This window comes from Rana temporaria, chromosome 4 (assembly GCF_905171775.1).
Source record: "Rana temporaria chromosome 4, aRanTem1.1, whole genome shotgun sequence".
NCBI lineage: Eukaryota > Metazoa > Chordata > Amphibia > Anura > Ranidae > Rana > Rana temporaria.
Window position 1 is genome coordinate 434,560,029 of NC_053492.1, and position 15,186 is coordinate 434,575,214.

At 44.8% G+C, this 15,186-nt stretch overlaps 1 protein-coding gene across 1 annotated transcript in view; it reads right to left on the bottom strand.

The window, feature by feature from the left end:
- Window positions 1-15,186, bottom strand: part of SMYD2 (SET and MYND domain containing 2) — an 84,688-nt gene that overhangs the window by 59,495 nt on the left and 10,007 nt on the right. Inside the window, exon 2 of the mRNA XM_040351454.1 lies at window positions 493-556. Coding sequence (XP_040207388.1) covers window positions 493-556 — 64 coding nt within the window. The remainder of the gene's footprint in view (window positions 1-492; window positions 557-15,186) is intronic.

The window sequence follows — 15,186 nt, forward strand, 5'->3', positions numbered from 1 at the left end:
ATGGACTCATTGTATGATTTACTCTGTTGGATTTTGTCATCTGTTACAAGTATCTTGTGAACCTTCTTCTGTACTGGGACACAATAAATGCATCTCTCTGGAAGAACTGGGTTGCTGCTGGAATAAATAGAATTATAATAATTAATCCTCATCCCACTACAGCGGGTCCCCAATTTACAAACTACTCTTACGGTTGAACGGGACGCTGCGGGGGATCATCTGCCATTCTGCGTGGACCATCTGCCGTTCCGCGCATGCGCAGAACGGCATTCGACGGAACATCGGAAATGTCCGCAATTGTTGTTCCGCGCATGCGCGGCCCGACTTACGAACATTTCCGGATTACAAACAACCACACAATTCCTGCAGTGAGAGACATGTAAAATTATTTTGATTGGCAATTTTTTGGCTGTTTATTACTTTTGCAGAATTTATCTACTGCTTATAGCTTGTTAATCATTCCATTACACATATAGAACGTTAGGATCTTACCTGGCAATCCACATTGCAGTAAAAGGCCTGTTTGCATTTGCCGCATTTTGCAAGACCTTCCTTCCTGAAATCAAAGCAAACAAATGCATATTAGGTTTCCCATTGGTGGGGGAATGGCATAGAGTCAAACAGCATGACAAGTGAACAGGAAGGTAAAAGGTTTGTGCTGATCTATTCTGGCACTGCTCCATCTGGTTGGCCAATGTGTCAATAAAATTGTATATTTATTTATATATATATATATATATATATATATATATATATATATATATATATATATATATATATACATATACATATACACACATATACATATACACACACACATATATACAATTCCAAATGGTAGCAGTATAAAATATAGTGGGTGGTTAGAAAATGTCAAAGAGGTCTCACGCACACAGGCAGAAAAAAAAAATCACCACTTAGGCCATGTACACACGGACGGGAATCCCGTCAGGAAAAAACGGCGGTTTTCCTGACAAGCTTTTCTTGCAAAGCCGTGCATACAGATGGCCATTCAAAAGAACCGCCGTTCTTTTGAATGGCAAGAACACGGTGACATCGACTATGACATCGACTATGACGAGCCGGCGCTCGTCACTTTCAATGCCGTCGCCACCATCTTGCTACACCCCACACTAAACTTGTACGCTACCGCGCAAGCGTCAAACTCTTATCGAGCATGCGCGGGTTTACCTGGGACAGGCAAACATACAGACGACCGGTTTTCTCGGCAAGAAACCCGATGACAAAAAAAAAAAAAGGAAGGTTTGCATTCGGGGGAAGAAGATAATGGAGTGCGATCCATTCGCTTCATTGGTGGGTAGGCAAGACATTGGTGGTCTATTTTGGAAATTCAGCTTTTTATATTTTATCAAAAGGTTTGGCAATATATTGCATTTGTGTGTCCTAAAATCAACTTTATTGTAGGTTTTCTGAATTTTTCACTTGATAAACTGTTGTGCAAATAATGTGCAACATAAAAGAATTGAAACTACAACCATTCTATTCCCCAGAGTGTTTGCTTGCAAAGGTTTGTTTTAAAGGTTTGTTTTTTTATTTTCTAAATAGGTTCCTTTAAGCTAGTGCATTGTTGGTTCACTTACCTTTTCCTTCCATTTCCCTTCTAAATCTTTTTTTTCCCCTTTATCTGAATTTATCTGAATTTCTCCTCAGTAAGCCTTCCACCATCATCTGAGTCGTTCTGACTGGGGGTTAGTCAGCCAGAACAGCTTACTGAGGAGGAACAGGAAGTGAGAAATTCAGACAAAGAAGAAAAAAAAAAAAAACATTTAGAAGGGAAATCGAAGGAAAAGGTAAGTGAACCAACAATGCACTAGCTTAAAAGGAACCCATTTAGAAAATAAAAAACAAACCTTTACAACCCCTTTAAAGTTTGGGGGTTTTGACTAACCTTCAGGCCACAGATTTTCTAAATGTGCGAGAAAAAAAAAAAAAACACACACACACACACACACACCCCCTCTACTGCTCTGGCAGCAAAAGGGTTAAGGGCATAACCCTACATTCAGAGAAAAATTGTACTGACATACATTTACGTATGTATGCTATTTCAGTCTAATGCCTAGAACCATTGAGTACTCTAGACCAGGGGTCTCAACCTTCTAAACAAAAGGGCCAGTTTATTGTTCAATAGCGGGAGTGAACATTTTCCCCAGGCATCAGTGGGAGTAAACCAGGGCTCGACAAAATCCAGGCGCCAGATCGCAATTGCGACAAGAAATTGTGACCTGGCGCCCGCCGGTAATTGAGGCCGCAAAGCCGCAGCCTCAATTACCGGCTGTCGTGGAGCCGCCGCGCGATCGCACGGAGGCACAGGGTCCTGTGTCTCCATGCGCCCCCACCTCCCCCGCTGCGCGATCGCGGCGGGCCCGCGACGGCCGGTAATTGAGACCGCGGCTTTGCGGCCTTGTGAAGTCCCAAGCTTCCTTCTGTGACCTGGCGCCATCTGGTGGTGGCCGTTGGCATTACAAGTAAAACCAGTTCTAATGTGTAATTTTTCACTGCCATCTCCTTCCCTCTAATTAGAAGCCCCAAACATTATAATACAAAATATATACAACACCCTAGAGAATAAAATGGCGATTGTTGCAATACTTTCTGTCACGCCGTATTTGCACAGCGGTTTTACAAGCACACTTTTTTAGGGGAAAAAAAATAAGACAACAGTAAAGTTACCCCAATTTTTTTTTAGATTGTGAAAGATAATGTTACACCGAGTAAATTGATACCCAACACGACAAACTTTTACCCTTAAAAATCTCCATAGGCGACGTTTAAAAAAAAAAAAATTCTACAGCTTGCATGTTTTGAGTTAGAGGAGGTCTACAGCTAGAATTCTTGCTTGCGCTCCAACGATCGCGGCGATACCTCACATGTGTGGTTTGAATGCCGTTTACATATGCGGGCGCTACTCACGTATGTGTTCGCTTCTGCGTGCGAGCTCGTCGGAACGGGCGTGTTTTCTGGCTCCTAACTTTTTTAGCTGGCTCCTAGATTCCAAGCAAATTTGTCAAACCCTGGAGTAAACCTCACCATATTCAGTATTTGGTGGAGGAATAGTGCCCTATGACTGGGAGGAATAGTGCCCATTTTTTGATGTCCCTTGGAGAAATGGTGCCCCATTGTGAATGTCAGTTGTCAGACTAGTGTCTTGTATCAGTAGATGAAATAGTGCCCCAAGGGTAAGATAAAGGCAAAGGGCCACAGTTTGGAGACCACAGCACTAGACGGTTCTGACGTTGCCTGCGCCCTGAACAAGTGCTCTGCAGTGTAATCTGCTTTAAGGGACCAGAATCTGCATTTTTTTTTTTTGGGTTAACAAACAAACACTTTAAAGTATATGCCACCCCAACAAACGTACCAGCTAACCCTTTCAGCAGAAGAGCATACCAACCAATTCATAATATTGTAAGGAATATGGTACCCTGAAGAATGGCCCCATAAATAGACCAGTGTACAGTAATTAGCCTGGCGAGGATAGACGGACACGTTTACATGAATTGGATTAGCACTTAGGAAGAGCTAATGTGCCATGCAGATAATTGTTGTAAGGCTAACAAATCACTCATTGGGGCGGGTTATAAAAAGACGCTATGACATACGGGCCGCGACTCCGCAGTTAAGTGACAACAGGTGTCCGCCCTAAATAAGACAACTGCTTAGAGGGTGTGAACAGCTGAAACAGCTTTCACTAGAAGGAAAATGGTTCAATAAAAAAAAAAAAATGTATTTATTTTGGGAACATCACCCACTACCATCAGGCTGATTGGTTAACCAAACGGGAGCTTATACAGCTTCCCTATGTATTTGACTAATCCTGTAGGTTCTCAAAGTGACACAAAATGTTGTGTTTAAAAATAAGAAAAGTCTATTTAAGTATGTATTGTTAACAAAAAAAAACAAAAAGGGGGGGAGAAGAAAATTGCTCTTCTCCAATATGCCAAATGCCTTTTTTCCCCTGCTGTGATCCGACTTCCTGTTGGAGGGTGGCTATAGTCATTCTCTATGGTCATTCTCTATGGTCCCACTGTATGTAGGAACGCAGCCAAAGTGCACTGGAGGAAGCATTAATAGTGCAGCGCCATTTTAAAAACAACTTTAACAGAGTAGATTAACCGTTCTAAAAGTGGTTTAAAAGTATACAAGTGCCAAGAAAAAAAAATTAAAATATAAGAGTTCATTCATTAACCCCAGAGGACTCGTGTAGTAAGATGTCAAACAAGCCAGAAGGATCCTCCACCAACAGTGATCACATATAGCTGCTTACCAGATATCTGTGAGCACCACATAGAGAGTGGACAAAAAGCGCAGTGGATAATAAAGGTTGGGGGGGGGGGGGGGTCAGAATCCGGGTAGTTATTCTTCCGTTCTCATCACTTGCTCCAACTCCTCCAAAGCAGTTGATGTAAAAGGGAAGCAGAACTCTTAGGCCCCTTTCACACCAAGGCTTTGAATAGCACCTGAAAAATTCCAGCCCTGCAGTCTTCACACTGAAGCGGTGCGCTAGCAGGACCGCTGCAAAAGTCCTGCTAGCCGCATCTTGGGACAGCGCGGCTATACCGTCTGCAAACCGCTACTGTAGCAGACGTTTTAACCCTTTCTTGGCCGCTAGCAGGGGTTAAAAAAACGCACCGCTAGCGGCTGAATATCATGACAAGGACGGTATAGCGCCGCTATACCGCCAGCGCACCTCCCGCACCCAGTGTGAAAGGGGCCTTAGTGTTCCAAAATGCAATATTTATTAAAAGTGTTTCAATTAAATGATAAAAGAAATCCAACAAATCAATATGGCTTGGCTTCAAACCAACAAGATGGCGGCCGTCTATTCTGATGAATAGCAGCGTTTAACTGGAGGATGCGTGGGATTTTAGATCACACACACACACACACACACACACACACACACACACACTATAAATACCAAGGGCCAGATCCACAAAGAAGTTACGTCGGCGTATCTATTGATACGCTGCGTAACTTCTAGGATGCTCCGGCGTATCTTTGTTTTGTATCCACAAAACAAGATACGCCTGAAGCTGGGCTAGATCCGACTGACGTACGTCTTAGTACGCCGTCGGATCTAAGGTGCATATTTACGCCAGCCGCTAGGTGGCGCTTCCGTTGATTTCCGCGTTGAGTATGCAAATTAGCTAGATACGCCAATCCACAAACGTACGTCAGCCTGGCGCATTTTTTTTACGTAAGGCTTTTTCCAGCGTAACGTTACCCCTGCTCTATGAGGCGTACGCAATGTTAAGTATGGACGTAGGGCCAGCGTAAAATTTTCTGTCGTTTGCGTAAAACGTTCGCAAATAGGGCTTTGCATAAATTACGTTCACGTCGAAAGCATTGACTATTTGCGACGTGATTTCGAGCATGCGCACTGGGAAATCCCCACGGACGGCACATGCGCCGTTCCAAAAAAAAAAAAAAAAAAAAAAAAAAAAAAAAAAAAACACACACTTCATTTACCTGGGGTCAAGTAGAATTTACATAAAACACGCCCACATCTTTGTCATTTGAATTCCACGCCCTTACGACGGCAGATTTACGCTACGCCGCCGTAACTTTAGAGGCAAGTGCTTTGTGAATACAGCACTTGCCTCTCAAAGTTGCAGCGGCGTAGCGTTACTACGAAACGCTACGCCTGCCTAAAATTACGCCGCGCTACATGGATCTGGCCCCAAGTTGCTACAATAAAAATCTGAGAAGTCCTCTTGATACAAAATGTAGCCCTTTCCTACACAACCAGAAGGCAGCTTAGATCCCCACCAGCATTCTCTCTGCTGAACTCCCAGCTAAATGATTCCCAAGGTACAGCGGACTGCAGCTCTGTGTGAGACCTCTACCTCCGCTGCGTCACCTTGCTAGTCCCGGGTTGGACCCCTTTTGCCTTTAGAACTGCCTTCATTCTTCACTCCATAGATTCCAACACCTTGTGCAAACATTCCTCAGAGATTGTGGTCCATAGTGACATGATGGCATCACACAGTTGCTGCAGATTTATCGGCTGCACATCCATGATGGGAATCTCACATTCAAAGGTTCTCTATTGGATGAGATGTGGTGACTGTGGAGGCCATTGGAGTACAGTGACCTCATTGTCCAGTGGTGAGATGATCTTTGTGACATGGTGCATTATCCTGCTGGAAGGAGCCATCAGAAGATGGAGTGTAGTCATGAAGGGATAGACATGGTCAGCAACAATACTCAGGTAGGCCGTGGCATTTAAACTAGGGTTGTCCCGATACCACTTTTTTAGGACCGAGTACAAGTACCGATACTTTTTTTCAAGTAGTCGCGGATACCGAATACCAATACTTTTTTTAAATGTGTCCCCAAATGCAGCCATGTCTCCCCCATATGCAGCCATGTCCCCCACATATGCAGCCATGTCCCTCACATATGCAGCAATGTCCCTCTAGCCATGTCCCTCACATATGCAGCCATGTCCCTCTAGCCATGTCCCTCACATATGCAGCCATGTCCCTCTAGCCATGTCCCTCACATATGCAGCAATGTCCCTCTAGCCATGTCCCTCACATATGCAGCCATGTCCCTCTAGCCATGTCCCTCACATATGCAGCCATGTCCCTCACATATGCAGCAATGTCCCTCTAGCCATGTCCCTCACATATGCAGCAATGTCCCTCACATATGCAGCAATGTCCCTCTAGCCATGTCCCTCACATATGCAGCCATGTCCCTCTAGCCATGTCCCTCACATATGCAGCAATGTCCCTCTAGCCATGTCCCTCACATATGCAGCAATGTCCCTCTAGCCATGTCCTTCGATGCGGCGGGGCGATGCGGCGGCAGCGGCGGGGCGATGCGGCGGCAGCGGCGGGGGGGGGAAAGGGGGGGGGGGAAAGTATTCTATTTAGGTATCGGGGGTATTTGCGCGAGTACGAGTACTCCCGCAAATACTCGGCATCGGTCCCGATACCGATACTGGTATCGGTATCTGGACAACCCTAATTTAAACGATGCTCAATTGGAACCAAGGGGCCCAAAGTGTGCCAAGAAAATATCCCCCCACACCATTACACCACCACCAGCCTGAACCGGTGATACCAGGCAGGATGGATCCAGGCTTTCATGTTGGTTATGCCAAACTCTACCATCTGAATGTGGCAGCTGAAATCGAGGCCCAGACCAGGCAATGTTTTTCCAATCTTCTATTGTCCAAATCTGGTGAGCCTGTGTGAATTGTGGCCTCAGTTTCCCGTTCTTAGCTGACAGAAGTGGCATCCGGTGTGGTCTTCTGCTGCTGTAGCCCATCTGCTTCAAGGTTTGATGCGTTGTGCATTCAAAGTTGGTATTCTGCATACCTTGGTTGTAACGAGTGGTTATTTGATTTACTGTTGCCTTTCTATCATCTCAAACCAACCATTCTCCTCCGACATCAAAAAAGCATTTTTGTCCGCACAGCTTCCGCTCACTGGATATTTTCTTTTTTTCAGACCATTCTCTGTAAACCCAAGAGATGGTTGTGTGTGAAAATCCCAGTAGCTCAGCAGTTTTTGAAATACTCAGACCAGCCTGACTGGCAACAACAACCATGCCACAGTCATCCCCTTCCTTCCCCATTCTGAGGCTCGGTTTGAACTTCAGGAAGTCGACTTCACCACGTCTAAATGCACCGAGTTGCTGCCATGCGATTGTGAGTCAGCCAATTTGTGTTACCAAGCAATTGAACACGCGTACCCAATAGACTGGCTGGTCACCAGATCTCAATATAATAGAGCACCTTAGGGATGTAGTGGAACGGGATATTTGCAACATGGATGTGCAGCCCACAAATCAGCAACTGCGTGATCCCATCATGTCACTATGGACCAAAATCTCGGAGGAATGTTTCCAACACCTTGTTGGATCAATCCCATGAAGAATGAAGGCAATTCTGAAGGCAAAAGGGGGTCCAACCCGGTACTAGCAAGGTGTCCCTAATAAAGTGGAGAGAGAGAGAGAGAGAGAGATATATATATCACACATGTCAATATTTTATGTGGTCACCATTATTTCCCAGCAACGGCCTTAACCCTGAGCTATGACTAAGCATCTATTCATGATGTGAAACATGTTAGCTTTTTTGTCCCCTATGTTCACTTTCTACCATTGATTGCAGTGTTGCATGAATTTTTGGATGTTATACAGCTTTGGATTTTATCCTTTGTTCATTTTGTTTCAAAAAATCGCCTATCAAAGTGCGGTAGTCCAGGAACATTTCTTTTTTCAACAGCCTTAACCCTCTTGGGCATGGAGTCCAGCAGAGCTTCACAGGTGTCCACTGGAGTCCTCTTCCACTCCTCCATGATGACATCACAGAGCTGGTGGATGTTAGAGACCTTGCGCTCCCCCACCTTCCATTTGAGGATGCCCCACATGTGCTCAATAGGCTTTAGGTCTGGAGACATGCTTGGCCAGTCCATCACCTTTACCCTCAGCTTCTTTAGCAAGGCAGTGGTCGTCTTGGAGGTGTGTTTGGGGTCATTATGTTGCAATATTGCCCTGCAGCCCAGTCTCCGAAGGGAGGAGATCATGTCCTGCTCCAGTATGTCACAGTACATGTTGGCATTCATGGTTCCCTCAATGAGCTGTAGCTCACCAGTGCCAACAGCACTAATGCCGCCCCAGACCGTGACAATCCCACCACCATGCTTGACTGTAGGCAAGACACACTTGTCTTTGTACTCCTCATCTGATTGCTGACACACACGCGTGACACCATCGGAATCAAATAAGTTTATCTTGGTATCATCAGGCCACAGGACAGGTTCCAGTAATCCATGTCCTTAGTCTGCTTGTCTTCATCAAACTGTTTGCTGGTTTTCTTGTGCATCATCTTTAAAAGAGGCTTCCTTCTGGGACGACAGCCATGCAGATCAATTTGATGCAGTGTGCGGCGTATGGTCTGAGCACTGACAGGCTGACCCCCCACCCCTTCAACCTCTGCAGCAATGCTGGCAGCACTTATGCATCCATTTCCCAAAGACAACCTCTGGATAGGACACTAAGCACGTGCACTTAACTTATTTGGTCGACCATGGCGAGGCCTGTTCTGAGTGGAATCTATCTCTATCCAGACCAGATATAACTAAGAAGGTGGTTACAGAGAGGCCATGATGTTCCATTACAAATTAAGCAGAATATTAAAAAAGCCGCGCCAAATTACTCTAAATCATAAATTGCTAAATCAGTATAAAAAATGTATTTCTTAGGATTGAGCCCAAAAAGAAAAGAAAAAAAGTCTATAACAGCCAACAGGTGCACTGAGTGTTGGGAGCTGAATATACACTGTTCATTGTGCTGCCAATGGAGAATCCATACAGATTGGTGTGTCAGGATTAAACTTTATCAAACTCCAGATCACCAGGTTACATGCATGCAATCAGTGCCAGCCCTCCACTGCAATCTTAAGCAGCTTACCAGATGGCAAGCCTTTGAAACGATTGGCTATAGCCCAGCCACGGCCTTTGTACCCCAAGGACAATGGATGAAGCTATTTGTCTCAAACCACAGGTAAGAACTCTCCAGGACTCAAAGCTTAAACTCTTTTGACAGAGGACTGCAGCTCAGCCACGGATTATGGCTCCCCGACACTGACGAATGGACCAGTAGTCTCCCCAATTAGTGGACCGTAAGGATACAAAGAAGGACGCAATAGCGTAATACCGCAAGGTAACAATTTAATAAAAAAACGTAATGTACTTACAAGATCATAGATTAAAACAGCGTGTGTACGAAATATTTTCAAAAAGCCGGCCGGCTTGAAGGAGCCCTCCTCCTTAGCGTGGTGACGTCACTGACGTAGCCTCCCAGACGCGTTTCGTCATTAGTCGGACGTTCACCCCCATTGAGAACGTCCGACTAGTGACGAAACGCGTCTGGGAGGCTACGTCAGTGCCGGCTTTTTGAAAATATTTCGTACACACGCTGTTTTAATCTATGATCTTGTAAGTACATTACGTTTTTTTATTAAATTGTTACCTTGCGGTATTACGCTATTGCGTCCTTCTTTGTATCCTTACGGTCCACTAATTGGGGAGACTACTGGTCCATTCGTCAGTGTCGGGGAGCCATAATCCGTGACTGAGCTGCAGTCCTCTGTCAAAAGAGTTTAAGCTTTGAGTCCTGGAGAGTTCTTACCTGTGGTTTGAGACAAATTGCTTCATCCATTGTCCTTGGGGTACAAAGGCCGTGGCTGGGCTATAGCCAATCGTTTCAAAGGCTTGCCATCTGGTAAGCTGCTTAAGATTGCGGTGGAGGGCTGGCACTGATTGCATGCATGTAACCTGGTGATCTGGAGTTTGATAAAGTTTAATCCTGACACACCAATCTGTATGGATTCTCCATTGGCAGCACAATGAACAGTGTATATTCAGCTCCCAACACTCAGTGCACCTGTTGGCTATTATAGACTTTTTTTTTCTTTTTGGGCTCAATCCTAAGAAATACATTTTTATACTGATTTAGCAATTTATGATTTAGAGTAATTTGGCGCGGCTTTTTTATTTTTCATTGTCTATTGTGTGTATCGCACGTAGCTGCTGCCTTTAGTCCATTTTGTGTAGTAGCGCGGTTTTTCCCTTTTTTTTTTTTTAAGCAGAATATTAGACCATTACTCGTAGGCTTTACACACACAGAACAGGACACTTATCAAGTTTGCGTTTTCGACAGATGACTACGGCTTCAAAAACCGTACTGAACAGCAGTACTTGATACACAAGAGCTCTTTGCTTAGCACTCTGTCACATCAAGCTCAACATGAATAGCAGTGCTTGGATTGCAGACGTGTTTATTTTTACTGCTACCCGGCCTGGAGAACTTTTGACAGCTGCATGAGTTGTAACTGAGAAGACACTGGATGCACCTCGCAAGTGCTTGTGGTGGTTCACAGGACATTGTTCTAAATTGAAAGCTGCAGCATACTGTACTACTACAGAAGATTCCAGCAGGCTGTAATAGAAGCATTATGTGGTTATATAAATCTGATGGCAATTTAATGAGCGAGACGTTTTAGCTTCTGTGCAACACCAAAGTTGCACATAATCTTCAGCGAATGTAATGCTATAGAAAAACAGTAAAGCAAGGCAGGCCATAGACGCTTGGTTGCAGGAAAGAAAGCCACACCATTACCCCCATCAACACAGACAGTGCCGACAGAGGAAGCCCTCCTGCCAAGCCATCGACAACCAGCCTGCCAGATTTACTTGGACTTATCTCTAGCGTCTAGCAACTAGCAGGCTAGTTGAACTCAAGTTGATTGATCGATCAACTTGGTACCTTCAACCTGCTAATACACATTTGAATCTTGGTTGGTTAAGCTGGAACCGACCCGATTCAAACTGTCTATGGCCATCCTAACTGAAATGGGTACTTGCAGCTACATTTATTCCAGGGAGCATCAAAACAAAATTTGTTTAGGGCAGGCTCATCCTGGGTAGTGTTCTTTGGGAGGGGGTAGAAGAGTCAGACATCTGCAGAGAGATCACTGACCGATCCTTCTCTACAGGACAGACTTTTCTACCAAGGATGTTACTGGTTTAAAGTGGAGTTCCACCCATGAATATAACATTACATCAGTAGTTTTAAAAAAAAATCATTAGTCCTTTAAGAATTTTTTTTTTTTTTTTTTTTAGATGCCTTCAAAGTGCTGTTGCTAGGCAGAATAGTTAATCTTCCCTCTTCCTGCACCTAGGTGCTTAAGCTTCCTAACCTACACCGCACAGGCTCCTGGGAATGTAGTGGGTGTAACTTTCCAGGAGTCTGTGCACTCCCCAGTCTCGAAGAATCATGTGACTTGGACAGTACAGGTGCTGAAACCTGATCTGAAACCTATTACACTGCTTGTGCAGCACTGAGCATGTGCGAGATCTGCGAGGCTGAAATCCAGGAAGTCATACAGTCTGGCTTCATGATGCCCACACTTAAGATGGCCCCAGTCAATTTTCTATTTTATAAAGTGTCTAAATGCTGTAACAACCTAACAAAACGGACCTTAGTTTACAGACTAACTTTACTAGAATACATTAAGCTTGTGTATTACAGGGGTATTTATATTTAAAAAGTGAAATTGTGGCCGGAACTCCGCTTTAAAAAGAAAATGTGTTCATTGTCTTACATTTAGTTGTGATGCACCTGGAATGTATCTCGCCATTTAAAGTGATATTAAAGGGTTAGCTCAAAAAAATAAATAAAAAAATAAAAAAAAGTGTGTGTGTGAATATATATTTTAGAGCTGTGGAAATTAAAGATTAATTATACTTTTTGATCGGTACTAGTGGTGCAACGGATCGTAAATGATCCGTGATCTGAACGGGTCACCATATGCAGATCGGCGCACCACGTGATCTGCTGCTGCCTCAGTCATAGCAAAGGCCGCAGCTTCGGCCTAGCTCCCGGAGCTTGGTCCACCCAGTGGCGGCCTAGATGAGCCTAGAGCGGCGCGCTGACGTCATCACCTGGCCTCAACTGCTTGTGTTCGGCCGGCTTCTCTGGTAAGACTAAGCAAGCACTAAACTTCCTATACAGTGGGGTAGATGTGGACCATATTACAGAGGGGAGATGTCTGGTTGTGATCCAAAAAAAATTATGTGCGTCATAATTAATCGAAATTAGTCGATAAAAAAAATAAAAAAAAGGGGGGACTTGCCTGCTTTGTGCAATAGTTCTGCACAGAGAAGCCCTGATCCGCCTCCGAGCTCCTCCCCCTTGACCAGTGCCCCCAATAAGAAGCCACTTGCTATGGGGCCATTAGTGCATGCTCGCTCCTGAGCCCCACTCTAGGCGTCCATAAGACAGAGCTGTGGTTTGGTCCTGCCCTCTCCTCGTTGGCTCAATGGCTGTGATTGACAGCCAGTGGCTCCTGCTGCTGTGTCTCAGCCAATGAGGAAAGAGAGACCCTAGGCAGCCGAGACAAATCGCTGGATTGAGAGGGGGCTGAGGTGAGCATTGGAGGGGCGAGGAGCAACACACAGAAGGTTTTACAACCATCTTAAAGCGGGGGTTCCGCGGGAAATGCTTTTTTTTTCCCCCCTCTTCTTCTACCTGTGCATCTACTGCTTTTAACATAGTGGAGAGTACTCACTTCTTAAAATTTTCTAGGCATCCGCATTGAAATTCTGCCGTAAATAAGTATTTATAAAAATTCGTGCAGTTCGGTTCCATATTGCTTATGGGCATTGTGAAGCCCACAAGCAAAGACTTCCGGGATTCGGTGAATGCCGATATCCCAGCATTCACTGCTCTATCCCGCGCATGGGCAGTGTTGACGGCGAGCAGCGCCGTCAACACTTCACGGTTGCCAACAATTAAAATGGCGGCATAAGATGGGCCCTCATCACGTGACCTGCGTCATGGGTCACGTGATGAGTAAAATCTAGCGATATTTTGTGAAACAGCGTTAAGAATCGTCTCCTGGGAAGCGCGACACTGTGCTCCCAGGAGACATTGCGATCTAGTCCCAGAAAACACTGGGGCGCTTAGAAATGAAAGGACACGCCCACTCCCACAGGAGGGAAACCCGGAAGTGCCTTGTATTGTGTGCGGATTAAAAGGTATTGCAATCAGGGCCGGATTTGCTCTCCCTGCCGCCCCAAGGCCAGGTTCCACAATGCACCCCCCTCAAATCAATGGAGAATGTGCGGCACGGTTATATCAAATATGTTTTGTTTGTTTATTTTTATTTATTTGTAGCTTGTTGCTTACTTTTTAAAATTTTTGTATCATTTTCTTATTTATTTTTTTATTCTTTACTTTTTTATTTCATTAATTTAATTATTATTTCTTATTTATTTTTTATCAATTTTTTTTCACTTAACTTTTTTGCTATCACACAGGAGAAAACAATTCCCTGTGTGATAGCAATTGGAGGTGACATGTTCTCTTTATTGACCATGTCACCTCCAAAACAGGAGTCCTAGCACTGTGCTATAACTCCTGTCACAGCTCAGATGGGAAGAGCACAGCTCTCCCCTCTCACTGTGTACATCGGCAGCAGAGACAGGAGACAGACTCGGTGGCCGGGGGGAGGACGGAGTCCCGAAGACAGAGCCAGCAGAGAGAGGTATGTGGGGTGGGGGAGAGGGGAGAACGGACGGGAGCACATATTTTACAAGTGATTTCGGCGACATCGCCGCAATCACTTGTTAACGAGCGAGCGGATTCCCCCAGAACTTACCGCCCTAAATGTATGTTCCGGGCGTCGGGGGACTCCATGCCACTGCCGCCCCAAGGCCTGGCCTCAGTGGCCTTGTGGAAAATCCAGGCCTGATTGCAATCATTTAAAAAAATTATGGATAGCGGACTGTATATGTACTTATTGTACCAGTCTTAATAAGCTGCAGTTTATATTGAGGGTGAACCTCCGCTTTAATGCACATTACAGCAATGTGTCCTGCACTGTATGCTCTGGTGCAATGCCAATAAATCTGCAAATGTCACCCAACACACATTGAATAAACCAATGCACCCGTCTCTCAGTAAAAACATCATAAGTCTGGTATGGCTGTGTAGATCCCAGGACTGGAAATCAGCTACCAGCTATACTATTTTTAATCTGGATTTAGCAGGATTGCCTGGCATTCAGTGTTCCCCTGTCCAGCCCTTACTGTGTCAGCCACACTGATTCTTCCCTTTATATACACTGGAATCCTGAAGAAAAAAAAAAAAAATCTAAGTACTGTATTTATTGGCGTATAACACTCACTTTTTTTACCCTGAAAATAGAGGGTAAACTGTGCCCGCGTGTTATACACAGGGGGCCATGGAACGTTTTTTTTCCCTGAAATATCCCTCTTGAATTTAGGGTGCGTGTTATACGCCGATAAATATGGTAAATTACTATTTATCTTTACACATTTTGCTACAGGAGGGCCCTTGTTATGCCCAGGTACCCAAACGGTAGTAATAACTCAGCACACAAGCTGATCCCGGAGTTACAAGAACTTCTTCAGACAGCTGAAGCATTAGCTAAGAAATGCGTGGCCTGATCCAAGAGCTTTTCAGGATGCCAGCAGAAGTTGCAGACTGTCCAGGGTAAACATGATACGTCTGATGAGGCTTTATCAAGGAGCTCGGCTGTGGAAGGCAACTTGATCCGCCCCCCCCCCCCCCCCCCCCAAGCCTCACATGTAATGTTTGGTCTCGCAAATCTCAATATGACTT